Source organism: Trichosurus vulpecula, chromosome 4, assembly GCF_011100635.1.
Source record: "Trichosurus vulpecula isolate mTriVul1 chromosome 4, mTriVul1.pri, whole genome shotgun sequence".
Lineage (NCBI taxonomy): Eukaryota > Metazoa > Chordata > Mammalia > Diprotodontia > Phalangeridae > Trichosurus > Trichosurus vulpecula.
This window is the reverse complement of record NC_050576.1, coordinates 366,606,640-366,633,720: the sequence shown is the minus strand read 5'-3', so window position 1 is coordinate 366,633,720 and position 27,081 is coordinate 366,606,640. Positions and strand designations below refer to the sequence as shown.

The following is a 27,081-nucleotide window of genomic DNA, read 5'->3' as shown; positions in this document are numbered from 1 at the left end:
ATTAAAACAATTAATCAAATAAGACCAATTAATTAAAAGGAAACGATACAATATTAAATATTCTGATCTCTAATTGGAGGAAAGATTAGGGACTTTCCAAATTGGGAAGGGGAGAATGAACAGGCACAATTCCCTGAAATCAGAAAAGGAGGGGTCCACTCTCCCAAGATATCTGAAAACAATCAAAGGAACATGGAAACAATAACTGATTGATCTTGTGGGGAGAGTTTTCAGTTAAGACTTATGGGTTGAGTGCAGTGTACAATTGTGAGAAAGCTCCTTGCATCAATCTTATGATCTGACTGGGTTTCTGGTCAGTATAACCCAGGTCCTTAGTTAAGGGTCTCTTAGCAGCAGAAAGAGGTGGTCCAGCTTCCCAGTCACGTGGGGCTGGGTTCAAACAAGGCAATAAGATAAAAACCAGGTAGTTTTAGGGAGAAGGCACAAGTAGCTGGAGGATCAGGAAATGCTTCATGTGGAAAGTTCCTCTAAGTCAGTGATCCTTAAACTTCCTGTGTCATGGACCCCTTTGTATGTCCCAGGGAGCCTGTGGACACCTCAGAATAATGTTTCTAAATGAATAAAATAAAATATATATAATTGCAAAGGAAACTAATTCTACTGAAATATAGATGTAATTTTTTTTACTTATCCAAGTTTATGGACCCACTGAATTCTGTCCCTGGAACTCTTGTGGACTTTAAGTTAAGACCCTTTCTGAGGCAAGGAACAGCTTCAGGCTGCATTGGTGGATGGATCACTCATGTCAGTGAATTCGTGCAGGCTGACCCACATATCTAGAATACACTTTCTCCCAACTTCTGTATCTTAGTGAAATGATACTCTGGGCTTATTCTTCTAGAGCAGGGCCAGCTACATCTTTCCCTCAGGGTTCTAGGGTACCCTGAGGAGTTAAGGGTTGATTCTCCTCTAATGCTATCAGCTCAGGACCCCGTTCCGATGTGTCTTCCTCGCTTAAACCCTGGCGATTTGTGTCTCAGTTCCATTTAACCAATCAACATAAATTAATATCAATAAACAGATATTTATTTTGAAGATACATCAAGAAGAGGAGTAAAAACATGCCTACCCCCTCCCCAACACCTTGGAACACACTTTACCCTTATGCCACCTTGGTCTCTGGGGAGACTGGGCTTAGCCTTAAGCAGTTTCTTTATTTAGAATTAGATATAGATTTATAATGTAGAATATAATGTAGAACTCTATATTTAGAATTAGCATTCACCCCACCAAGTTTACATCCAACGAGGAATTGTTATAGCTCTCTCTTGGCTGTCTTTGATTTGTGTTGAGTCAAACGGGTGACTCTGGACTTTGCTCCTCACCTTCTGAGGTGGCTGCAAAACCTGGCATAGACTCCAGCTCCCAGACTTCTGATGCCTCACCATTCTAACCTTTTGAAGCTCACAGTGTTCTAGCTGTCACCAGTACTTCTTCACCTAAAAACAGGAAGGAACAAATGCAAGAGGCAAAGGACAGAGGCTTGTATTTATGGGCTATATGTGGGCCTTGGATGGAGTGGGCCTGAGGCCTCTCCTTATCCAGGCAGGAAAGAGTCAGAGCCAGAGCCAGAGCCAGAGCCAGAGCAGGAGACTCCCTTTTGGCTGGTTAGTGCTTTTTCAATGCAAGCCAGGTGTAGCCCTACAGCCAGTTACCACCTAGTGCATTGAAATCGGTTGTAGAATATCTTCATAGGACTGCATCAGCTGTGAGCTCTGCATACACATGCATGTAAGAACTGGGCTCACAGGCCAGTTCTCTCTATCCTTCATTTCACTGAAATCCCTTGTTCTCTGTCAAAGATCAATTTAGGTGCCATCTTCTATTAGAAGCCTTTCCCAACCCCCCTCCCAGTTGTTAGTGCTTTTTGTTTCTTCAAATTATTTTATACTTATCTGTGTATATAGTATATTACTTTCAAAAGAATGCAAACAAATCCCTTGAGGGCACAAACTTTTTCAGTTTTTAATGCAGACCCTTGAAATACTAAAGTACTGAGGCAGTCATGAAATTTGCTGATTGAGTCTTATCCTAAATTATAATCGTGGTTTTTTTCCTCCAGTGTTGTCACTTTTTACTTTCCTATTATTATATGATATGAGGTTTCCTTTGAGACTATTCACTGAGTATCTGTAGAAATTAGTATGACTGGTTGTCAATGAGGCTGCTATCCTTATTAATTTAGGGGCTATCATGCCAGAAAACACTATCTAGTTTGTGGCTTGTCCCTGTGTCTCAGGTGTGAACCCTTGTCCGTCAGATGGGCAAAATGCCCATCAGTCTTTAGAATTCTAGTGCATCAAGCCATGAGCAGATCTCAGGGTTATAAGTAGCCTAAGGACACTGGCATAGAGATTGATTTACTAAGGCTCATGTTATCAGGTTTTGTTGTCTAAATATAGCTATGGATTCACTGAGACGTTGCCTTGGAGCACTGGCTGTGTCAGCAGTCTGATAGAAATGTGGTCTGGGTATCACATGTTGCCTGGAACATGGACAAATATAAGGTTGTTTGTGGTTGTTTCAGGAGTGAAAGTTACTAATGCCCCCAGAAAGAAGAGTAGTGGGAAAATTGTTGGCTTTTATGTTAGTTTGAGGTTTTTGAGTCTTTGACTAAGTTCTAGCTTAAAACAAATTAAGACAAATCAGCCACTCAGATAAATAAAGAACAATATTGCATCAGGTGCTACTCTTACAGTACTGATGCAACCAGAAAGAATGGACACTTTAAAAGGTATCATAAAGCTTTTCATCGTTTTCTTTCTGAGGAACTTAGCTCAGATGTCACCTCCTGAGTAAAGTCTTTCCTGATTTCCCTGGTTTTTAGAGCTCTCTTCCCACCCACGTTATTTTGTCTTAATTTTTATATATTTTGTATTTCTTATCTGAGTACGTATTGAATAGTCCCAGTAGAAGATAAGTTCCTTGAAGGGATGAATTGTTTTTTTTTTTTCCTGTGTATCTCTAGCACCTAGCTGGGCCTTACATGTTGTAGTCACTTAATAAAGGCTTATTGAATTGGATTGAATCTTCTCTTACATTCTGATGTCAATCAATCATGTTCTTTGAAGTTCACTTGTGTAATTTTTGTGTCATGGATCAAATTATACATTGCAATGGGCAAAAAATCCGTGCCTGTGTTGTGAGATTGTTTCCATTTTTTTTTTGTTCTGGGGGAAAATTGGATTATAAGAATGATTTGGGAGTGAAAAATCCTTACAGAAGTAAGTATACCATATCTTGTTCTTTAGGGATGTCTAGGGAGTGGTGATGAAAGAGAACCAAAGCCTTTGGGGTGTGAGGGGAAATATGTTTAGCACTAACTTAGGTGTCTGAACTTTTAGAAAAGGACCATTATTATTAGTATGTTGCCTTGCTGCCAGATGGTTTCATTGCACTGAAAACTTGGCAGCTTGTCTTGGGTCATCTGGCTATCTGTTCCAAGTCCTAGTTAAGATCCTCAAAGCCATTCACATTTTCTTAATTCAAAATAACCTGGAATCCATATTAATGTTTAGAAGGTAGACAAGGCAGGCATTCTTCCATGGAAAAGTAGAAAAGGAAGCTATTTGTTTTCTTTTTTTAGGTTTCTTCTGCCAAAATTATTTTAAATGCCCCAAAACTAGTTTCCTTAAGAATATATGTCTATGTTGTTGTGTGTATATATGTATATGTGTGTGCACACACACATATACACACACACACACACACACACACACACGTAAACTACATGCTACCATATGGACAATGGTGGTAGAATAATCTGTTAAATTGACATTTTGGATTCTGTCAATTATAGACTTTTTGAGCTAGAAGGTCCCTTAGAAATTATAGAAGATGACTCATTTGTATGACTTGTGAAAAAACTGAACCCCAAAGAGGTCCGTACAAGAAAAAAAGTACCTAAAAGTATTAGAAACAGGAAATGCATAAATCAACACAATCCATAAGACATCAGCAGAGAGAAAATCCAAGTTCAATTCACTCAGAAATATAGTCTCCAACTTCCAAAGTATCAACATTAAACAAAAAATCTTGCAAACAACTAGGAAAAGGTCCATCACATATTAAGGAAAAGTAGACTGAGGTACTCAATACTATTTGTCATCCATGAGAAATGAAATAAAAGACTGGAATACTATATACCCCCAAATCAAAGCAAATCAATTCCTTCCCACTCACACCTTGAAACAGCATATTTTGCAAAGTTGATCTTAACTATCAATGAAAAAAGTATAGATTTTTAAGAGGAAGGTGGAATGTAAATTATCCTTAGTGAAGAAAAAGTGAGCAGGTCATTTAAAATACAAATTCATTACTTCAGTTCAGCTAGCATTTCTTAAATGCCTACTGTGTAAGTACCGTACTAAACACTAAAATACAGAGTCAAACAACAATAGCCATTGACTTGTTTGTACATAAAAAAAGATAAAACAAGTCCATATTGTATGAAAAGATCAAGGAGATGAAGTAGTGTTTACATGCAGCAAGTCTAGCATCTTGTAAAATTCTCTGAGATTCATTAAAAGAACAAAGATCATTTTTAGGTGACATCTATAAAAGGGAATAGATTAAAGTGCTCTGAAGGACAGAAAGAATGAGAAAGGGAAAGAATCAAATTAATATTTCTTGGAATAAGATGCCATAGATAAAAATCATTCAAATGAATAAATAAAGAGATGAGCATGGGGAAAGACAATCCTTAACCACACATATCCGGGCTTGTCAAAGAAAGAAACCTTGTCTAAGTGTGATTAAGAGAACAGAGAGGACATATATGGGTAAGGTCCATGAAGAGGGAATAAGAAGTAGCCTAGAAAAGAAAGGAGAGTCAGAAGAAGTGAATAGGATGAGAGACTTGTAGAAGATAGTGGTTCTTGGAGGTTATTTAGTCTAATCTGCTCATTCGGTAAATGGGGAGACTTAACCCTGATGCATTGGGAGTGCTTGATTCTGGTGATGGGGCCTGAATTTGGCTCAGGTCCTGATTCCAGATCCAGTGTTCTTTCCACCTCACTACACCTCTTAATTGAGAATTATTATTTCTGGGAAGAAAGTCTTTAAAACAAAGAAACTGGGAGGTAGGGGAAAATCTAGAACCACCATCTGGAAAAAGAGGATATCATCTTTTGAAAGTCTCATGTTATATGTGTTCGTTAGGAGAATGGTCAAAGTCCATGAAGGAAGATCATAATGTACAGCAGTGATATCAAACTCAAATAGAAAAGGAACCCTGCACCCAAATATTGACTTAGAAAACCACAAACTAACATTATCTTTGTTGTATTATATCATTATTCATTTTGCTAAACATTTCCCAATTATATTTTAATCTGGATGCACTCAGGAGTTTAACAGGCAGTTGTCCAGAGAGTTCGACATCTTTGGTCTAGAGAACTGAAAGACAGAAATATGTAAGGAAGTGGGAACAACAGAAATATATATTAGGAATTGTTGGAAATTAGAAAGGGATTCCTCTGATGAAGCTCATTCATATATCTAAGTAGGGATAAAGAAAAGGGAGATTATGAACCATGCTGATAGTTGGGCAGAACAAGAGAAATACATAAAAAGAGAATAATGACAGAATCAAAGAATATGTGCCTGGGTTCAGCAGCAGAGGTAAGTAGAGTATTTGTGGAAGGAGGAGATGGACCAAATTGTTGAAAGCAAAACAAACAACAGGGACCTAATGTTTTCTTTTTCTCTTACTTTTTCTTTTTAGGGTGGGAAGAAAGGAGGAACTGCTACGATTAAGGTAGCCTTCTTCCAAATAAAAAGAGGAAAGAAAAGAGGGTCATTGAAGTGCTTTTTATATGTGGAGAAAAGAACAGAAGGGAAGCGAGAAAGAACAGAGAAGCAGGCCATCCTTGAAAGTCACATGTTGAATTTATTCTATGTTTTAAAGTAAAAACAAGCTCTACATAATAGAAATTTGTGATTTCACGTACGCTGTCTTATGTTCTACTATGTATGTAGAAGATCCGAAGTTAAAATTCAAAACAGAGCCCAACAATTTATTGCATACCAGAAATACACTTAGAACATAAAAACACCTACAGAATTAAAATGAGGGGCTAGAATAAAATTGATTATACTTCAGAAAAATAAGAAAAGCAGAAGTTGCAATCATAATTTTGTTAAGTAAACTGTAAAAAATAGATATTATCAAAAGAATCAAAAAAGGAAACATGTATGCTTTTGGGGTAGGGAATTTGCAGCCTTGAGGCCACATGTGGCCCTCTAGGTCCTTGGGTATAGGTTTTTGACCGAGTCCAAGTTTTATAGAACAAATCCTTTTATCAAGGAGATTTAGTCTGTGAAATTTGGATTCAGTCAAAGCGTTGCACTTGAGGACCTAGAGGGCCATGTATGGGGACTTGAAGCCACAGGTTCCTACCCTTGCTAGATTATAAAATACTCAGCACACTGCATGGCACATAGTAAGCACTCGCTGATCGATTGAAACAATTGTTGCTTGTTGATTGGTGGAAAAAATTTCAATATTAAATATATCTTCACCAAATAACATATCATCTAAGCACCTTAAAGAAAAGTTATTTGAAATGCACAGAGATTTGGAAGGTAGCACATTAATTGTTGGTGACTTTAAACATTTCTCTTTCAGAATGATAAGAAAGCATGAGAAACAAGAAAAAATTATAGATCTGACAGCATATTGGGAAAACTAGATTTGGTAGACAATTGTTGAATGGAAATATTAAAATACAAACATATGTACATATTTTTATACAAGAATAATACTTTTGTAAAAATTGATCATATAATAGGACCTAAAGAACTCACAGTTAAAAGCAGAAAGGCAGGCATTTAAAATGCATCTTGTATAGATAATAACACCATAAAATAAAGATTTTTTAAAAAGGAACTAGGAACAAAAGATCCAGATCTGAATGTAGAATAAATAATGATATCCTAAATACTAGGTGGGTTGAAGAACAACTCATAGAAACAATAAAAAGTTATTCCAAAGAGAATAATAAATGTGATAATATTTCAAAACATTTGGATATGGGAAGACTTATATGAACTGATGCAAAGTGAAATGAGCAGACAGGAGATCTTTGTACACAGTAACAGCAATACTGTACCACGAGCAACTGTGAATGACTTAGCTATTCTTAGCAATACATCGATCCAAGACAATTCCAAAGGACTTATGATGAAATATGCTATCCACCTGCAGAGAGAAAAAAACTGGTGGAATGCAAATTGGCACATACTTTTTAAACTTTATTTTTCTTGTATGTTTCTTTGATTTTTGGTCTTTGTTCTCTTTTGCAACATGGCTAATGTGGAAATATGTTTTGCATTACTGAATATGAATAATATATAAAAAAGGGCTTGCTTTCTCAAGTAAGGGAGAGGGGAGAGAGGAACAGAGGGAGGGAATCTGGAACTCAAAATTTATTTTTAAAGATGTTAAAGGTTCATTTTTTACACATAATTGGGAAAAAGTAAAATAAAAACATTCCAAAAATATAGGGGATATAGCCAAAGCATTCCTTAGAAGAAAATTTATATCTCTGAAAAAATAGATTAACTAAAGAAAAAGAATAACTTGCATGTCCAATTTTTAAAAATAATTACAAAATAAGTGCAAAAGAAGAAAACTTGAAAATCAAGGAGAAATTAGTAAAATTGGAAACAAAGGCTTTAAACTGATAATATCAAAGCTAGTTTTTTTTAAAAGACTAACTGTATCTATCAATCTACCTATCAAAATCTCATAAAGAGAAACTGAGCAAGTCATAAGTAATCTAACAAAAGAAAAACATACCTAATGCAGACATATTTACAAGTGAATTCCAGCAAACATTTAAAGAATTGCCATGCGACATAAATTATTCTCAAAGACAGAGAAGAAATACATGCTGCCAAATGATTTGTATGAGACAAATGTGTTTCTGATACCCAAACCAGAGTAAACCAGAGCTGATGAAGGAATAGATATGACTAATGAATGTTGATATGTATATTTTAAATAGTTCCCAAAGAGACTACAACAAATGTCAAAGAGTATACCTTATAACCAAATTGTATTTATAACAAAAAGAAAATAAGTGTTCAATGTTAGGAAAATAATTAATACAATTTATCGTATTAATAACAGTAAAACCCACAGGCTTATCTATGTACCAATATCAATAGATAAGGAAAAACCTTCAACAAAATACAGCAATAATTTATGTTTTAAATGCTTTGAAATAGGGATGGAAGAAACTTTCTTAATTTGATCAAAAGTTCTTATCTTAAACCAAGCAATAAGAATTATTTGCAATGGAGAAACACTGGAAACTTGACCAATAAGTTTAGGGTTGAAGTAAGGATATCTCCAGTCTCCACTATTGGACACAAAACTTGAAATACTAACTTTATCAGTCAGACAAGAAAAAGAAATTAAGGTAAGAAGACTTGACAAAAGAAAGCAAAATTTCCCTTTTTTGGGGAATCTGATAGTCTGATGGTTTATTTAGAGACCCTTAGAGAATCAATGAATAAACCAAATGAGACAATTTATAACCTTATTAAAGTAGAAGAATATCAAATAAATGCACAAGAATCATCAGCACTTTAATGATTATTCACAAAAGCCAATAGGAAAAAATGGGAAAGTGAATAAAATATCTAGGATTTAAACTGCCAAAACACACATGGAACTTAGAATAAAAACAACTACAAAACCATGTTTATAGGCGCAAAAGGACACCTAAATAATCACAAAGGAATTACTCAGTGCTCATGACTGCAGCACCATTAAAATCAAAATTGGTACTACCCCTAGAATTAATATACTAATATTGCACTATACCAAACAAATTACCAGAAATGTTTTAGGGAATTAGACAAATCATAATGATCCAAATGGTGGAACAAAAGTTTAGAAATTTAAAAGGAAATAATGGGAAAAATAACAATGAAGGAAGTGGTACTATAAGTTCTCAAATTTGGTTATAAAACATTATTATCAAAGCTATCTGGTATTGATGAAAAAATAGAAAAGTTAAAGAGTAGAATCCACCAGATGAACAAAACCTTGAAGCAAATTCATACAACAACATATGTTATAAAACCAAGAATACAGCAGTTGGGGTAGGCCAGAGGTTTTTTTTATTTGACAAGCAAGAGATGCTGGGAAATATGAGTAGTTTGGTGGAAATTAGATTTATATCCCTATATGCCATATACTATAGTAAACTCCAAATAGACAAATTATTTGTGTCATATCATGAAGCAGAAGAAAATGGAAAGTTATAACTATCACAACTATGAAGAGGAGAAGGATTCACTGATACCTAACCAGTGTGCTTTAGTATTTATTTGTAAGGGCAGTGAAATGCAACTGAAAGCATTTGGTAGCTGGTGGGTGGTGTGGCCCTATGACCTTCGCAAACACACACACACACACACACACACACACACACACACGCACACACACACACACACTCACGCAGAGAGAGAGAGAGAGAGAGAGAGAGAGAGAGAGAGAGAGAGAGAGAGACAACACCATCTCTCTATAATCTCTTTTCTAGAAATGATTCCACAATGCTTTATTTGAAAAAGGTTAGCCTGTCAATACCGGCAAAGAGCTGTTGATTTCTAGTGCTTAAGACTATGAACTTCTGTGCTTGGGGTATTGAAATGTTTGTATTTGTTAACTTCACTGTAAAAATTAGTTTTAGAAAAGAAGTATTATATTTCTTGAAGATGATATAATTTCTACTACCAAACAAATCAATTAGAATAATGATTGGCTATTTATAGAGATTAGATGCAAGTTGGTCTAAGCTCTTTATATAGTAACTACCAAATACTATGCTGCTCACATAGCAGAAAAAGCACTGGGCTGGGAATTCAGAAGCTTCATTTCTGGTTCTGATTCTACTGCAAACTTGATGTATACTCTTGGATGAGTTCCCTAAACTTTATAGGCCTTTGTCTCTTAACAGGTAAAATAAAGGATGGGGCTACATGATCTCTAGACTTCCAATTTTAAAGTCTTCTGGTTCTAGTAAATATGTAGTCAGGAAATGAAAAATTGACTGCTAAGGATGGGTTTGCATTTTCTTTGTCTTGAAAAAGTGCTTAGATCTCAGAAAGTTTGTCTGACATCAATGAAATCATTTAAAAATACATACAATTAAAATAATATGATCCCATATTAATTTCTTTATAAGCAGTTGTTGCTTTCCCTAGTTACAGTTTGTTATAAAGGAAATGGGAGGGCAACATTGCACGGCCAACTCTGTCATTGTTACAGTTTCACTTAAGAATAAAGGAAGAGCTATTAGTACCTTTTGGACTTGCTCCATCTTTATAAGGAAATCCAAGATCTGTGAGTTCCTATTTCCGTTGGAAAGATGAATCATTGTTCCTGGTTCGTTTGTTTTTTAAAAAATAGATATATTCAGCAAACCCTACATAGACCTTTTATAAACGAATTTGATTCTGGATATATCAAATACAAATTTTATGCTAATTTAAGGATAGCCACCTTTCTGCCTGTTAGTAGACATCTAAATTGCTTGCTATGTATAGAACACTCTACTAGGCACTATGTAAGGATATAATAGAAATGAATAAAATGTCCTCAGCAATTAGGAGAGATAAGGAAACTCAAGGGGAAAATTATTGTTCTGAAGGGAGAATGTTTGGAGGCAACATGGCAAGTAGAGAAAGGATTGACCTTGAAGTTAAGAAGTTGTTGGTGCAAGCCTGACACATTAACAGTGTGACCATGGTGAAGTCACCCACCTGCAGTGCTGTAGGCAGCTGTCTTAAACTGCAAATGAATCTGCATCAGAGGAAGAAGTTTCCATACTGGGAATTTGCTTCACTGATGCAAACCATAGGTCTGGACCGATCAGTGGTTGAATGAATGAATAAATATATACATCTGGCTCATGTATAAGGCTATATAATATCTAACTCAGTGTTTCTCAAAGGTTTTTATTTTTGTCTGCACTCACATGAACATGTAAGTGCAAGTGTAAATTCCATATAACTATATTGAGCAGTCAAAGTCATATGGTCCCATTCTAAGTAACCTCCTTTGTTTGGAAAGCCAGGTCAAAAACTGGTTCTTTGACATTAAGATTGCAAGCTCCTGGCAAAGGTTAGAGAGTAAAAGCAAGGCATTTAATAACTGCTGCTAATAAAAAACAAACAATAGTACACACTTAGATAGCATTTAGTTTCCAAAGCACAAAGAAACCTACTTCTTTGCTACTTCTCCTTGTCCCTTGAAATGCACTGGGAGGGATCCAGTGATCACTAGAGTGATAAAAAAGGGAAACCATAGGAAGCATACAGGGAGGCGACAGCTCCTTGACTTAACTTGTTTTTCAAAACTTCTCATTCTCAGGAGAAAACAGCTTTTGTTGGGAAGAAGTCACAGAAATAGAATTAGAATCTATTAAAATAGGTCTTAAGTAATTCAAATTATATACTAATTTCCAAGTAAAATTTCTCAGTTGACACTGATATTGACCCATTTGTTCACTTGGATGGATGCTTTGGCATGAACCTGGCATCTGACATGGGCATACAAGCTTGAACATTCAGTGTGATTGTCATTAGAAATCTCCTGGCTTAAGTTAAGTGTGCTTTCTTTACCCCTTTGCACTGATTGTAGACTAATGACACACGTACTTGACATGAAGTCCCATAAAATATTATGCTTTAGTAACTTCTGAGTTAAAATGTTATTTGTCTCTTTCCTAAGGCCAAGGTACATTCTTACCATTTGAATATTTAAATTCTTTTTTTAGCTGTTTTTTGTAAAACATCCCATTTGAGTTCTATTACCAGATGCTGGAGGTACAATTCTTTATGTAATACATTTTCAATTTATTTTGAGCTAGTAATATTACAATATGCAAAAAAGCAGAGTGATCTTAAAACATTTTTACAATGACTTAAGGGCAACTATCTCCTAAGAGGCAGTATTATAGATATTTTGTAATGTGTAAACATCTCTTTAATGTTTTCCCTCTTTCCATGTACATCCATCTATTCTAGTCCATTTGCAAGTGCACAACATATTTTTCTTTATCATTGAGTAGCCAAAAAAAGATATTTAAGATTATCTATTCCAACCCCCTCATTTAACAGGTAAAAACACCACAGCCCAGAAAAGTTACAGGACTTGACCAAGATCACAAAGGTAGAAAGTGACAGGAGCAGGATTTGAATCTAGGTGCACCAAATTCAGCACCCTTCCATTATGATATTATGAATATCCATATCTATATCTCTATATATTATGTAAAATGAATATTTTAAAATGAGCTGCCTCTTTTCTTTTTATTCTCTTGTGTTGATCTCTTAATCTCTTGCTGAATAACAAATAAGAAATGCAGAAAAACATGTTTAGTTTACCTAATCCCTTCCCTTTTCCAAAAATGTCTTTAGGAACAGGTCATCTAAGGCTCCCATTACTCTGTTTGTTAGTCTCAAGGAAGGGTAACCTTCAAACACTTCTTGGAATTCTACTCCATCATCACATCTAGATTTCCACATCAGAAAGCCTTTATACCTGAGGGCAAGTAAAAACTTGCTTTGAAAAAGATTACTTCCTTCCAGATGGTACTATATTATCATTATAAGCCTTCCTTATATTTTTCCATCTTAGAGTTAATTATACATTAAATCCACTGGGCATTTCCAGAAGATCAGTAAGTCATTTCTAAGTTCTTGTGTTCCTAATAAGGCCAGTCTTTGTAGTGTAACCAATACAACCATGCCACACCCCTTCTAACCCCAACCTTGGAGCCTTAATTAAACACTCAGTCTTCCAGAGCCTGCATATGCAGAGCAAGTGTTGGATAGTGTGGGGATAAAGAGGGAATATAATATAATAGATAATATTATTATTAATTATTATTATAATATAGATATTATTATAATATAGATAATATTATTATTGATTATTATTAATAGAATAGAGTATTAGAGGGGAAAGGGAGAGGAAAAGAAATTACTTCCTGTCCAAACAAAGATACTATAATTACCTGGTACTCTGAAAAGAGTAAAATGTGGTCTGCAATGGAAAGAACCCAATGCGTTACCTCCGCAGTTCATCCAAAGACCCTGGAAAATCCAAGTGGCAGTGATAACTGACGTCGCTCTGGTAGTTACTTTCCACTCATTGGACACAGTGGCAGCAATAAGAGCTCCAACTCCACCAATGCCAAACACAAGAGCTGAAATCTGGGCCCAGAACATGTCTCTTAGCCTTCTCTATGGAATTGTGCAAGGCCAAGGAAACGTTTAGTGGGCTCAGCATGAAGAGGTTCAACATGAGCAAATTATACTTGGACGATTGTTACAGAAAGTTAATGTAAGTATGTGACAGCATTTCATGCTCCAATGGCCTGAAGCGCTGTGGAAATTAAGGATACAGAGGGATTTATAGATGGCATAATAAACATAGCAAATAATGATCTTTCATCTTCCATACTGAAATTTGCAAAAATTTGGAAGATTAGTTTTAAAGGCTTTTAATTTTATTTTTTTTCTTACTAATAGTGTAGTTAATGCTTAATTTTCAGTTAGCTTGAAGTTTAACGAACCACGCAGCCGACAGATATCACAAAGTACAAACTCTATTGTAACACTTAAAATTTATTTAGCCACATGTTTTAAAGAAGAAGATACAATTTAGGAGGCCTCAACAAGATAACAAAATTCATCCCAAATGTGAATGAAATTTGCTGTTTGGTTTTCTTGGACCTTTTACATCTTTATCACTTCTCTTCATTTCATCTGTAATTCTACTTGAAAAAAGGATTGCATTCTGTTTTTTTTTTCTTGTTTTTTAAAATCATCATTGGAGGACAACATGGACCCATAGAAAATATTTAAAATATTCATTTTATATAACATATATATATATATATATAGATATAGATATTCATATGGATTTGGAGTCAGAGGAACTATATTTGATGCCACTGCCTACCAATGTGACTTTAGGCAAGTTACTTATCTTTCTGGGCCTCAGTTTCCTTATCTGTAAAAGGAAGGGGTTGAGTGGATGAATGATCTATAAGGTCCTTTCTAGCTCAAAATTTTTACATCTTTCCAACCTGCAATCAAATAATTTGGGAGGGGAGGGATGCTGTAGAATGCGATTCCTCCTCTGAAAGAAATAAGGCTTCCTCTTCATCAGACATTCCTTAATCACATAACAAGCTAAGTTTCCAGAAAAAGATCCATGTTTGGATTACTAGTATGATTTATATCTGATCTTTCAAAATTGCTGAAAACCTGGAATAGCATTCAAGTCTGCCTTTTTCTAGCCCCAAATAAAAAAAAAAGTACGAAATGGGATTGCAGATACTTCCTTAAGGAAGAACAGCAGCAGCTAATGTCCTTGGTCAGACACACAATTATAGGTATAAAAGTTCACTTAGCCCCCTACTTTGCCAGGGAGCTGGAATTCTGAAGTTTTAAATTTTCAAAAGATGAACTTTCAGTTACCTAATTGCAATTTTTACCTTAGATGGGAGAATATTTTAAAGGCTCCTTCCTGGTGTAAAGGTTATACTTCAGTATGTCAAAGAACGCGTTTGGTTCAGGTGGGCATTCCATCTGCGGGCAGAGTTGGCAAGCCATTCATGACTGGGAAGATAGTTTGTCTGAATTGCTGCACCTGAAAAATTGTGTGACACTGGACAAGGCCCTTTACCTCACTCAGCTTCAGTTTCCTCATCTATAAAATAGAGATAATAAACCTTGCCTTCCAGGGTTGCTGCGAGGCTCAAATGAGATATAACATGTGGAAAATTTTGAGATAACATATTTGCAAATCTTAAAGTACCATGTAAATATTAGCTATTATTATTGTTGATAATGATAACAATAATAATATAATTGATAATGATAATAATAATTTATCCCTATTGTGAACTCTATGGTGATGAGCCTCTTTGAACTTAGCCAGGCTAGTCCTCATAGTAGAGTACATACTGGAAGCCATGGCTTCTAGGTGGAACAGTGGATAGAGTGCCAGGCCTGGAGTCAGGAAGAGTCCAGTTCAAATCTGGCCTCAGATGCTAGCTGTGTGACCCTTTGAAAGTCATTTAACCCTGTTTGCCTCAGTTTCATCCTTTGTAAAATGAGCTGAAGAAGGAAATGGCAAACCACTCTAATATCTTTGCCAAGAAAACTCCAAATGGGCTACATGCTAAGGTTCCACCCAACAATATGCCTCAAACTCTGCTCCATGGACCCCTGGAGTGCCACATAATGTGAAAAAGGGTACTGTCTGTAATAGTGATTAAGGTGGGACATTTTGCTTTGCTTTTCTTAAGTGCCTTTAATGATTCTGGCCTTTGTTTGAATGGGGCAGATAAAGTGGGATCTTTTTGTCTTGGAGCATTTCTCAGCACTGAGACAATTGGGAGTGATTGATTTGTATATGATGTGATCCTGGGAATGGAGAACTTTCCCAGACCCAGCCTGGGTGAGGTCAGAGCCCTCAGGACTCCAAACTGGATATAATTGAGGAGAGCTTGGTATTTGATTTTTGGGGAACACTCATGGAAGGAGTGTTGAGACTCTGGGCAAGCTGCAAACTGCCCCCCAGCTTTGCACCCCAGATGTTGGTAGTGGTAACTATGTATTGTGATTTGAATAGGACAAGGTCTGTCTGTTGATGTTTGTAATTTCTGTTTGTATTTGCCTTGAAGCTCAGGGGGCTTATCTTTTTCCCCCTGAACTGTGAATGATATTTGTATGTTTGATTAAACTGAGATTGTTAACCCCTTAAAGTTACTTTCTTTGGTAAAGCAGATCAAAGAACCTGTGTTGGCAGCTTTCTGAGTGCTGGTTGTTGGTAGATCTTACACCCCCACAGCAGCTGCTAGCAAGATTGTTGAAACACTGTCCTTTTCCTCTAAAATATTAAATACAAAATTATATCTATAAAGAAAAGTTACTTGGAAAATTTAGGGATATAAAATATTCATTTTATTAAAAAAAAGAAAACCCCAAATGAAGTCACAAAGAGGTGGATGTGACTGAAAAATGACTTAACAATAACAACAACAAAGGGTTTATTAGAGTTTTTGCCTCACTGGAATAAACTCAGAATCAAATTCATTCACTTTATGGAGGGGAGTTAGTATGTGGCTAGGTAAGTGGACTGATATACTGAACACAAAACTGCCCTCCCAACACAGCTGTATTTGATAAATAACTGATTTTTACAAAAAATATTCAGTAACCCCCTCTGGCTCTGGTCATAGTGATGAGGGTATAGTCTCTGGGAACCCCTTGAACCCTTGAACTCTCCTTGAATCTTCCCACTTGATCTGGCCTTGGTCTAAGGTTATAACCATTAGGCCCAAATGTCTACCTTGCCTAGCCCTCTATTGTCCAGCTGTTCCCACCCTTAATCCTGATCAAAATATCTATACCCTAGCTCTGCTACCCTAGCCCTCCATTGTCTGTCATTTCCATGTAGCCTTCAGCTATTTCCCACCCTGGAGTCTGACCTCATCCCAGTCCCTTCAAGCTCCTCCTTAGACTCCTCCTCAAGTCCCTCCCTAGACCCCTCCTCTGGTCACCCCAGAACACCCACAATCATTGTGTATATAATCTCCATCTTGCCTCCATGAAGGTGGTCAGATCCAATCTAGCTCAGATTGATCTGGCCCGCTCTCATTACAGGCATCACAAGGGGTGGGATCTCTTGGGGCAGGCCTATTTGGCTAACTCTTAATAAACTTTGTCTTTTCCCTTGGCTGAGAAAGCTTGAGTCGAATTCTTTCGGCAGGACCCGGTGTGTTGGTACTTTGGGGTGTCGAGCACCCCTCAACCCCAACCCTCTTCAATAGGACACACAACTTCATCCCTCTCATCTGCTCCCTCTTCAGCCCCAAACCCAACCATGTGTTGCAGCCATAGGCTCAGAGCTGGAGACTGCCATGGAATCCCTCATCAACGTATTCTACACCCACTCTGGCAAAGAAGGTGATAAGTATAAACTGAGAAAGAAGGAATTGAAGGAGCTTCTGCTGGCTGAGCTTTCTGGCCTCCTGGATACCCAGAAGGATGCAGATGCAGTGGACAAGGTGATGAAGGAGCTGGATGAGAACGGGGATGGTGAAGGTGACTTCCAGAAGTATATGGTGCTGGTGGCTGTACTCACTGTGGCCTGCAACAACTTCTGGGAAAACAGTTGAGCAAGTAGCCCAACCCTGGTCAGCACCAATAACTCCATTCTCTCTTTCCCCCATTCCCACCTTCACTTTCCACATTAGCCCTCCGTCTATCCTCAGACTCCTGCAGTTCACTGTCCCAGGCTCATCCATACGACTTGTGGTGTATTGCTCCATTATACATTAAAGGCTCCTCTCCCCCCAAAAATATTCAGTAAATTCATCATTCCCCATGTAAATATTAAGATATATAAGTATGAAAATTTGTTTGGAAACCTTTTATAGAGTTTGAAAGGTATATGAAAATATAAATTTTGAATATAGCCAACAATAAAAAGAAAAAAAGTTTCAAGGGCAAAAAATAATAAGTTCATATGGACAACATTATGTCATCAAATAATCTTAAATGCTTTTTTTCTGGTTTGAATCCATTTGTCTAAAGTTGAGAATTCTAGAACTAATAGAATCATTGAACTGGAACCAGTTGCATGGGACTGTCTCCTTATTGGTGAATCCCCAGTCCTGAATGCCCAGAGGTTGATTACTGAATGCTTATGTGAGGGGTGAGCAGAACTGGTAAGAAGCATTGAGAGAGAAGATGTATGATTCCACCTTCTCTTCAGGTCCATAAAGGGAGAAAGACTCTGGAAAGAAGGCAACATGTAGAGAAGCTAGCAATCTCTGTTATCTCCCTATCTCCAACTTGCTGTACTAGAGACTTTGGAGAATTTCCCCTTGAATGAGATCTTAGACTCTCTTTCTGTTTGTCCCTCAATGGATCTGAGTAATCTTGCTCTCAGTTAGAAGAGCTCATTTACTTTTAGGTATTGTTCGGTATATGTCCTCCTATGTATACTTTCTTTGATTTCTGTTTAGGTAAATGGCTTTATTTACCATTTGGCATGTATATCCATTGTGGGCTTTCATTTGGCATTTAGTGGGAATAGGCTTATGTATAGGATATATAGGTTAGGGCCCTCTTTCCTTGTTAAGGAATAGTGATCAGGAGTATAGCTTAAATTTTAAAATTACTTCTCCTAGAGTAACAATATTTAAGGGAGCAGATATGTCTAATTCTAGCCCAGTACTCCCTTTTGCCAAAAAGAGCAGCCATGATTTGTTCCCAACTTCCTGCCTTCCTTCCTGGTGGAAATTAAAGTATTCCTTAGAGAAGGGAGGAAATGCGAGAAATATTTGTTCTCGACTCTTTGGTAGCCATGTCTAAACAGACTCATGTGGGCACATATCCACATGGCCAAAACAAAACAACAAGTTTCACCCCTTTACATTAAGTAAATAGAAGAAGATACTGAATACAATAAATATTGTGAGTTTATAGAAGCCCAAGAGGAATTAAAAAGAAGAGAATAATAACACAATGACTTCAAGCAGAAACTCAAAGGGAAAAAAGTATTTTCAACAAGAACTACATGAATACCTGGAAGAAATGAAGAAAGGTTTTTTTTTTTTATATAAATGAAATAGAAGTCTGGAAGGAAAAATTAGGAAGGGGCAAGATAGCTTAGAACAAAAGATGAAAAACTTTATTAAGGTTGGACAACCTGAAAAATAGAATGGCACAATTAGAACTAAATTCCATGAAACAACAAGAAGTATTAGAACAAAATAAAAGGAAATAAACAACTGACCTGGAAAACAAGTCAAGGAAATATATGTCAACAAGCATTTATTAAAGGCTCACTATACGTTAAGAAGTGAGTAAACAAAGAATGGCAAACACACAAAGAGTTCACATTCTAATAGAGAAGACAACATGCAAACTATGTACCTACTTTGTATATAAAGTATAACTGAGAGGTAATCTCAGAAGGAAGGCACTAGCAGTAATGGGGAATTTGTAGTTGCTTAGTCATGTTTGCTTCTTTATGACCCCATTTTGGGTCTTCTTGGCAAAGATACTGAGAGGTTTGCCATTTCCTTCTACAACTAATTTAACAGATCAGGTAAACCAGGTTAAGTGACTTGTACAGGGTCACATAGCTAGTAAGTGTCTGAGGCCAGATTTGAACCCAGGAAGAGTCTTTCTGACTCTAGGGCCAGCACTGTGCCACCTAGCTGGGAAATAGGAAGGGCTTTTTGCAAAAGGTGATAGTTGAGCTGAGTCTTGAAAGAAGCCAGGGCAATCAAGGAATAGAGTGAGGATGCAGATCATTCCAGGTATTGGGGAAAGGCAGTTTTGTTCCAAAGGCATTTCTGTGCCGTTGAAAAGGCACTGAGTTGGGAGGTGGGTGCCAATATGCAAGGAAAAGCAAGAAAATTACATAGAAGGAAATAAAGTATAAGAAGACTAGAGAGCTAAGAAAAGACCTGGTTCTGAAAAGTTTTAAGAGCTAATATTTGACTTTTTTATCTTTGAATTGTTATTTATTTATTTAATATTTTAGTATTCAGCATTGATTTCCACAAGAGTTTGAATTACAAATTTTCTCCCCATTTCTACCCTCCCCCCACTCCAAGATGGCATATATTCTGATTGTCCCGTTCCCCAGTCAGCCCTCCCTTCTGTCACCCCCCACACCCTCCATCCCCTTTTCCATAACTTTCATGTAGGGCAAGATAGATTTCTATGCCCCATTGTCTGTATATCTTATTTCCTAGTTGCATTCAAAAAAATTTTTTTGAACATCTGCTTTTAAAACTTTGAGTTCCAAATTCTCTCCCCTCTTCCCTCCCCACCCACCCTCCCTAAGAAGGCAAGCAATTCAACATAGGCCACAAATATATCATTATACAAAACCCTTCCACAATATTCATGTTGTGAAAGACTAACTATATTTTGCTCCTTCCCATCCTATCCCCCTTTATTCAATTTTCTCCCTTGACAGTGTCTCTTTTCTAAAGTGTTTGTTTTTGATTACCTCCTCCCTCTATCTGCCCTCCCTTCTATTGTCCCCCCTTTTTATGTCCTTCCTCCCTCTTTCCTATGGGGTAAGATACCCAATTGAATGTGTATGTTATTCCCTCCTCAGGTCAAATATGATGAGAGCAAGATTCACTCATCCCTCCTCACCTGCCCCCTCTTCCCCTCCAATGAACTGCTTTTTCTTGCCACTTTTATGCAAGATAATTTACCCCATTCTATTTCTCCCTTTCTCAATATATTCCTCTCTCATCCCATAATTTGATTTTACTTTTTTAGATATCATCCCTTCATATTCAACTCACCCTGTGCCCTCTGTGTGTGTGTATATATATATATATATATATATATACATATACATATATATACATACATACATATATATATACATATATATATATGCTTATGTATGTATGTATATTCACTTCAACTACCCTAATACTGAGAAAAATCTCATGAATTACACACATCATCTTTCGATGTAGGAATGTAAACAAAACAGTTCAACTTTATTATGATTTCTCTTTCTTGTTTACCTTTTCAGGATTCTCTTGATTCTTGTGTTTGAAAGTCAAATTTTCTATTCAGCTCTGGTCTTTTCACTGAAAAAGCTTGAAAATCTTCTATTTTATTGAAAATCCATATTTTGCCTTGGAGTATTATACTCAGTTTTGCTGGGTAGGTGATTCCTGGTTTTAATCCTAGTTCCATTGACCTCTGGAATATCGTATTCCAAGCCCTTTGATCTCTTAATGTAGAAGCTGCTAGATTTGGGTTATTCTGATTGTGTTTCCACAATACTCAAATTGTTTCCTTGTGGCTGCTTGCAGCATTTTCTCCTTGATCTGGGAGGTCTGCAATTTGGTGACAATATTCCTAGGAGTTTTCTTTTGGGAGCCTTTTCAGGGGGCAATCGGTGGATTCTTTCAATTTCTATTTTACCCTCTGGCTCTAGAATATCAGGGCAGTTTTCCTTGAGAATTTCTTGAAAGATGATATCTAGACTCTTTTTTTGATCATGGCTTTCAAGTAGTCCAATAATTTTTAAATTATCTCTCCTGGATCTATTTTCTAGGTCAGTGGTTTTTCCAATGAGATATTTCACATTGTCTTCTATTTTTTCATTCCTTTGGTTCTGTTTTATAATATCTTGATTTCTCATCAAGTCACTAGCTTCCACTTGCTCCAATCTAATTTTTAAGGAAGTATTTTCTTCAGTGGTCTTTTGGACCTCCTTTTCCATTTGGCTAATTCTGCCTTTCAAGGCATTCTTCTCCTCATTGGCTTTTTGGAGCTCTTTTGCCATTTGAGCTAGTCTATTTTTTAGGGTGTTATTTTCTTCAGTATTTTTTGCGTCTCCTTTAGCAAGTCATTGACTCGTTTTTCATGGTTTTCTCGCATTACTCTTATTTCTCTTCCCACTTTTTCCTGTACTTCTCTAACCTGCTTTTCCAAATCCTTTTTGATCTCTTCCATGGCCTGAGACCAGTTCATGTTTTACTTGGAGGCTTTGATGTAGGCTCTTTAACTTTGTTAACTTCTTCTGTCTGTATGCTTTGGTCTTCCTTGTCACCAAAGAAAGATTCCAAAGTTTGAGTCTGAATCTGAGAGCATTTTTGCTACCTGGCCATGTTCCCAGCCAACTACTTGACCCTTGAGCTTTTCGTCGGTGTATGACTGCTTGTAGAGTATAGAGAACTTTGTCCCAAGCTTGAGGGGCTGTGCTGTTGTTTTCAGAGCTATTTCTACACAACAAGCTCTGCCACACCAGTGCTCCTTCTCCCCCAAGAACCGCCAACCTGGACCGTGACTCAGATCTAAGCAGGCTCAGTACTCCCACTCTGATCCGCCACTTAATTCCTCCCACCAGGTGGGCCTGGGGCTGGAAGCAACTGCAGCTGTAACTCTGGCAACGCAGAGCTACACCACCTCCACTGCCCCCAGGGTGGTGGACAACCACAAACTCCTTTCACTCTGTCCCCGCAGTTTTTTCCCACTAACCTTCTCTGTTGTCTTTGGTGTTTGTGGGTTGAGAAGTCTGGTAACTCCCACAGCTCACTGATTCAGGGTGCTACAGCCTGCTCCACCCAGCTCCTGGTCTGGTTGGTCTGGGCGTGGCCCATGCTGGGCTCTGCTCTGTTCTGCTCCCAGCTGGTGCAATAGACCTTACCAAGTGACCATCCAGGTTGTCCTGGGCTGGAGCCCTGCTTCCCTCTGCTATTTCGTGGGTTCTGCAGTTAAAGAGTTTGTTCAGTCATTTTTATAAGTGTTTGGAGGGTCCTGGGGGAGAGCTTTAGGCAAGTCCCTGCTTTCCATTGGCCATCTTGTTGCGCCCCCCACCCAATCTAGTGTTTGACTTTTAAAGTCATCAAAAGTTATATTTGATCCTGGAGGTCATATGTAGCCACTCAAGTTTGTCAAATAGGTGTGTAGTAACATGACCAGATCTGCCCATTAAGAAGATCATTTTGGCAGCTGAGCGAAGGATGAACTGGAGAAGGATGGATTCAGGGCAAGGAGACCAACCATAAAGATATTGTAATAGTCCAAGTATGAGGTGATAAGGGATTAGGATTATGGTTATGTAGGTAGAGAGGAGAAGACATATGCTAGAGATGTTCTGAAGGTGGAAATGATAAGACTTGGAAGCAGATTGGATATGTGGGATGAACGTGAATGTTGAGTTAAGGATAATACTAAAGTTGTGACCCTGGGTGATTGGGAGGGTGCCCAGGTGCCCTTAGCAGTAATAGGAAAGTTCAGAATAAGGAAGTTGTGGGGTTAGTGGGGAGAGAAGATAATGAATTCAATTAGATTCCCTGAAAACTATGCCAAAGAAATCTGGATGCTGTATTTCAAGAAATCATAAAAGAAAGCTACTTAGATCTCTTATAACTAGAGAATAAAGCTTAACTAGAATCCACCATGGAGGTCATCTCCCAAAAACAAAATTGAAAGCTCACAAAAAATCTTTCAATGCCCATATTTCTAGCCAAGGAAAGAAAAATATTGCAAGTAGCCACAAAGAAAGAATTTCATTACCCAGGAATCACAGTCAAGATGAGACTGTCGCATAACTACTATAAAAGAGAAAAAAACCTTGGAATATGGCATTCCAAAAGGCTAAAAAGAAAAGCTAATCAGGAGAAAGGATATTGAAGCAGGAATGAGGATTTGGGTCTTGGTTGTAGAAAATAGGATATGAGGGACAGTAGGCATAACACCTAGAAGATTATTAATAAGCTACTCTGGGTGTGAGACACATTATCAGTTAGCATCCACTCAAAACAGTAATTCACAAGCGCCACTAATACATTTCTTTTGCTATCTATCCTGAATACACATTACTTAAAAGCAAAAAGACATTTAATTAAAAAGTAGTGTGGTAGGAGCAAAATAATCTTATAAATCATAGAACCATGGGATTTAAAGCTGAAAGGAACCTTAAAGGGTATCTAGCTTAACCCTCTCCTTATTTTCCAGATGAGGAAACTGAGACCCAGAGGTTTAACAAAATGTCCAACATCACAGATCCTGAATGACAGAGCAAGGATTCAAACCCTAATCCTTTAAATTTCATTTTTCCACTATATCACACTATTAAATTCATAATCATTACTAGGCTACTCAGGATTTTTAATTTGCTTTACCTCCCCCATCTCCCCAAATGGAGGTTAACCTAGCAAGAAAAAATGACTAGAATTCTCAGAGTACAATGAGAACTGAAACTAAGGAGACGTAGGTTCTAGTATTGAATCTGTCACTAACAAGTTATTAGCCCTTTGGGTAGTCACTTGTAATTTCTTAGTTAACTCATTGTAGAGGTAAGACTATATGATATGGTCTTTAAACTCCCTTTTGTCTCTCATATCCTGAAAAATCATTATTCTTCCCCTACTCACTTATTATAAATTATTACTCAATCTCCTGTGCTATTTAAACTGTGGGTTGAGACTCCATATGGGGTCCTGACCCACAGTTTAAGAAGTGCTGAAGGAGTACTGAGTGTAAAAACTTTAAGAAGCCCTGAATTGGGCCAGTAAATACTTCTAAGACTATTACAAATGAAATGTAATCCTTTCAAAATTCACTATTAAACTGTATTCTATTACAGAAAAACGTAAAATCCATAAGGGAATGGAGAGACAACAAAGTATATAGAACTGGCCTTAGAATAAGAAATATCTGGGTTCAGGTTCTCTTTCTGACATATACTAACTAGCTCTGTGACCTTAGGCAAATCACTTAATTTCTCAACACCCCAGGAAACTCTCTGTAACTTTAGGCTGTAAAGTAGACGCCAATTTGTGTTGATAGACAGTTTTCTCACCTGGAAGTTCTCTATATCATTGAAATTGTAGGGCTACCAGGACCTGTATGAACACAATTACCAAACACTTTTCATACAAATAAAGTCAGATCTAAATATATGGAAAAACATCAGTTGCTCATGGCTAGGCTGAGCTAATACAATAAAAATGATAATTTTACCTAACCTAATTTACTTATTGAGTGGCGTACCAATCAAACTACCAAAAATTATTTTACAGAGCTGGATAAAATAGTAACAGAATTCATCTGGAAGAGTGAAAGGTCCAGAATATCAAGGGAATTAATGAAAGAAATGCTAGTGAAGGTGGCCTAGCCATACCGTATATTAAACTGTATTATAAAGAAGCAGTCATCAAAACTACTTGGTACTGGCTAAGAAACAGAGTGGTGGATCAGTGGAATAGATACACAAGACACAGTAGTCAACTGATATAGCAATCTACTCCTTGATAAACCCCCAAAATCCAGCTTCTGTGTTAAGAATTCACTATTTCACAAAAACTGTTGGGAAAATTGGAAAACAGCATGGCAAAAACAGGGCATAGACCAGTATCTTACACCGTATATCAAAATAAAGTCAAAATGGGTTCATGATTTAGGAATAAAGGCTGATACTATAAGCCATTTGGGAGAGCAAGGAATAATTTACCTGTCAGATTTATGTGAAAGGGAAGAATTCATGACCCAACAAGAGATAGAGAGTGTTACAAAATGCAAAATGGATAATTTTGATTCTGATAAATTGAAAAGGTTTTGTACAAACAAAGCCAATGCAACAAAGATTAGGAGGGAAGCAGAAAACTGGGAAAAATTCTTTACAACTAGTGTCTCTGATAAAGGCCTCATATCTAAAATATACAAGGATCTCAGCCAAATCAATAGGAATACAAATCATTCCCCAACTGAGAAATGGTCAAAGGATATGAACAGACAGTTTTCAGAGGAAGAAATTAAAGATATGTAGTCATATGAAAAAATGCCCTAAGTCACTATTGATTAGAGAAATGCAAATCAAAACAACTCTTAGGTACCACATCTCTCCTGTCAGATTGACTAACATGACAAAACAGGAAAGTAATAAATGCTAGAGAGGATGTGGGAAAATTGGAACATTGTTACATTATTGGTGGAGTTGTGAAATGATCCAGCCATTCTGGAGAGCAATTTGGAACCATGCCCAAAGGGCTATAAAAATGCATACCCTTTGACCCAGCAATACCACTTCTAGGGCTGTATCCCAAAGAGATCACACAAGTGGGAAATGGACCAGTATGTACAAAATATTTATAGCAGCTCTTTTTTTGTGGTGGCAAAGAATTGAAAATCAAAGCAATGCCTATCAAATGGGGAATGGCTAAACAAAATATGGTATATGAATGTAATGGAATATTATTGTGCTATAAGAAATGAAGAGCAGACAGACTTCATTACAACCTGGAAAAAATTACATGAACTGATGCTGAGTGAAGGGAGCAGAACCAAGAGATCGTTATACACGATTACAGATATATGGTATCTGTAAGGACTAACTTTGATAGACTTGGCTCCTCTCGTCAATGCAAGGTTCAAAGACAGCTACAAAAGATTCATGATAAAAAAAAGTTATGCACACCCAGAGAAAGAATTGTGGAATCTGAATGCAGAATGAGGCAAACTTCTTGCTCTCTTTTTTCCCTTCTTTTTTGGTTTTGTTTCTTCTTTCTCATGATTCATTCTGTTGGTTATAATTCCTCTTTACAACTGGACTATTGTGCAAATAAGTTCAATGTGAAGGTATGTGTAGAATCTACATTGGATTCCATGCCCTCTTGGGGGGGAGAGGGGAAGAGAGGGAGGAAAGAAAATTTGGAACTCAAAAACTTGGAACTGAATGTTATAAACAAAAAATAAATTTATTTAAAAAAAGAAATTGTAGGCCCAGATTAAAAAATTCTCAGTCTCAAGCACCAAACCTAGAATAGATATCTAATAAATATTTATTGAATACATGAAAGGATGACTAGGCCTACTGGAAAATTCAGTCCTTTTTTATACTCTCTGGTAAAAGTTATCTTTATTGTGTTTGTCCGTTCTCAAAGAGGACCATGGCATCAGGGAAATGATGACACGACTTGCAGTTGACTTTGATTTGAGTGAGGGGCAGCTGTGCAAGGTCACCAGCCTCACTTTTTCCTCCAGAGTCATCCTTTTAGATACATAAAATATAATACGTAGAATTACAACAAAAACCAAAGATTAATGAAAATAAATATATCGGGTTGTTTTTTGCCATGCAAGTTCACAGACCCCCTGAAATTTATCTATAGACCTTTTGATCTATCCAGAGCCTTCAGATTAAGAACTTTTGTTTTAGAGAGTTTCCTGAGATCCTGAGAGGTTAAATGATTTGCCTGAGGTCACAGAACTAGTATAGTATGTGCCAGAAGCAGAACTTGAACGGAGAACTTCACGACTCTAGTCTGGCCTTTTATGCACTCTAAGACATCAGTTCTCAACAAGTCTTAGGGGTATGAGTTTCTCTACACAAGGCTGAGAGAGACAAGTCATAGCGTATCTGCATGAAACAGAAATGTCTCATTTAGACTGGGCATATATTCCATTGAATTAATTCTTTGGAGCTAAAGACAGACAGTATCATCAGAGTCCCATGCAAGGGTG

General features: G+C 37.0%; 2 protein-coding genes across 3 annotated transcripts in view; one reads left to right on the top strand and one right to left on the bottom strand.

The window, feature by feature from the left end:
* CLDN10 (claudin 10) overlaps nt 1-13,269 on the bottom strand; it is a 118,882-nt gene extending 105,613 nt beyond the window's left edge. The window contains exon 1 of one of the 2 annotated variants that reach the window (XM_036757137.1): nt 13,056-13,269. In XM_036757137.1, the coding sequence (XP_036613032.1) occupies nt 13,056-13,269 (214 nt within the window). The remainder of the gene's footprint in view (nt 1-13,055) is intronic. The other variant, XM_036757138.1, reaches the window with a different exon arrangement.
* A 2,904-nt stretch (nt 13,270-16,173) lies between these two features.
* LOC118847260 (protein S100-A1-like) lies at nt 16,174-17,234 on the top strand. Its single transcript, XM_036755773.1, has 2 exons — nt 16,174-16,183; nt 16,951-17,234. The coding sequence occupies exons 1-2, from the start codon at nt 16,174-16,176 to the stop codon at nt 17,232-17,234; spliced, it is 294 nt and encodes a 97-aa protein (XP_036611668.1).
* The last annotated feature ends 9,847 nt before the right edge of the window (nt 17,235-27,081 follow it).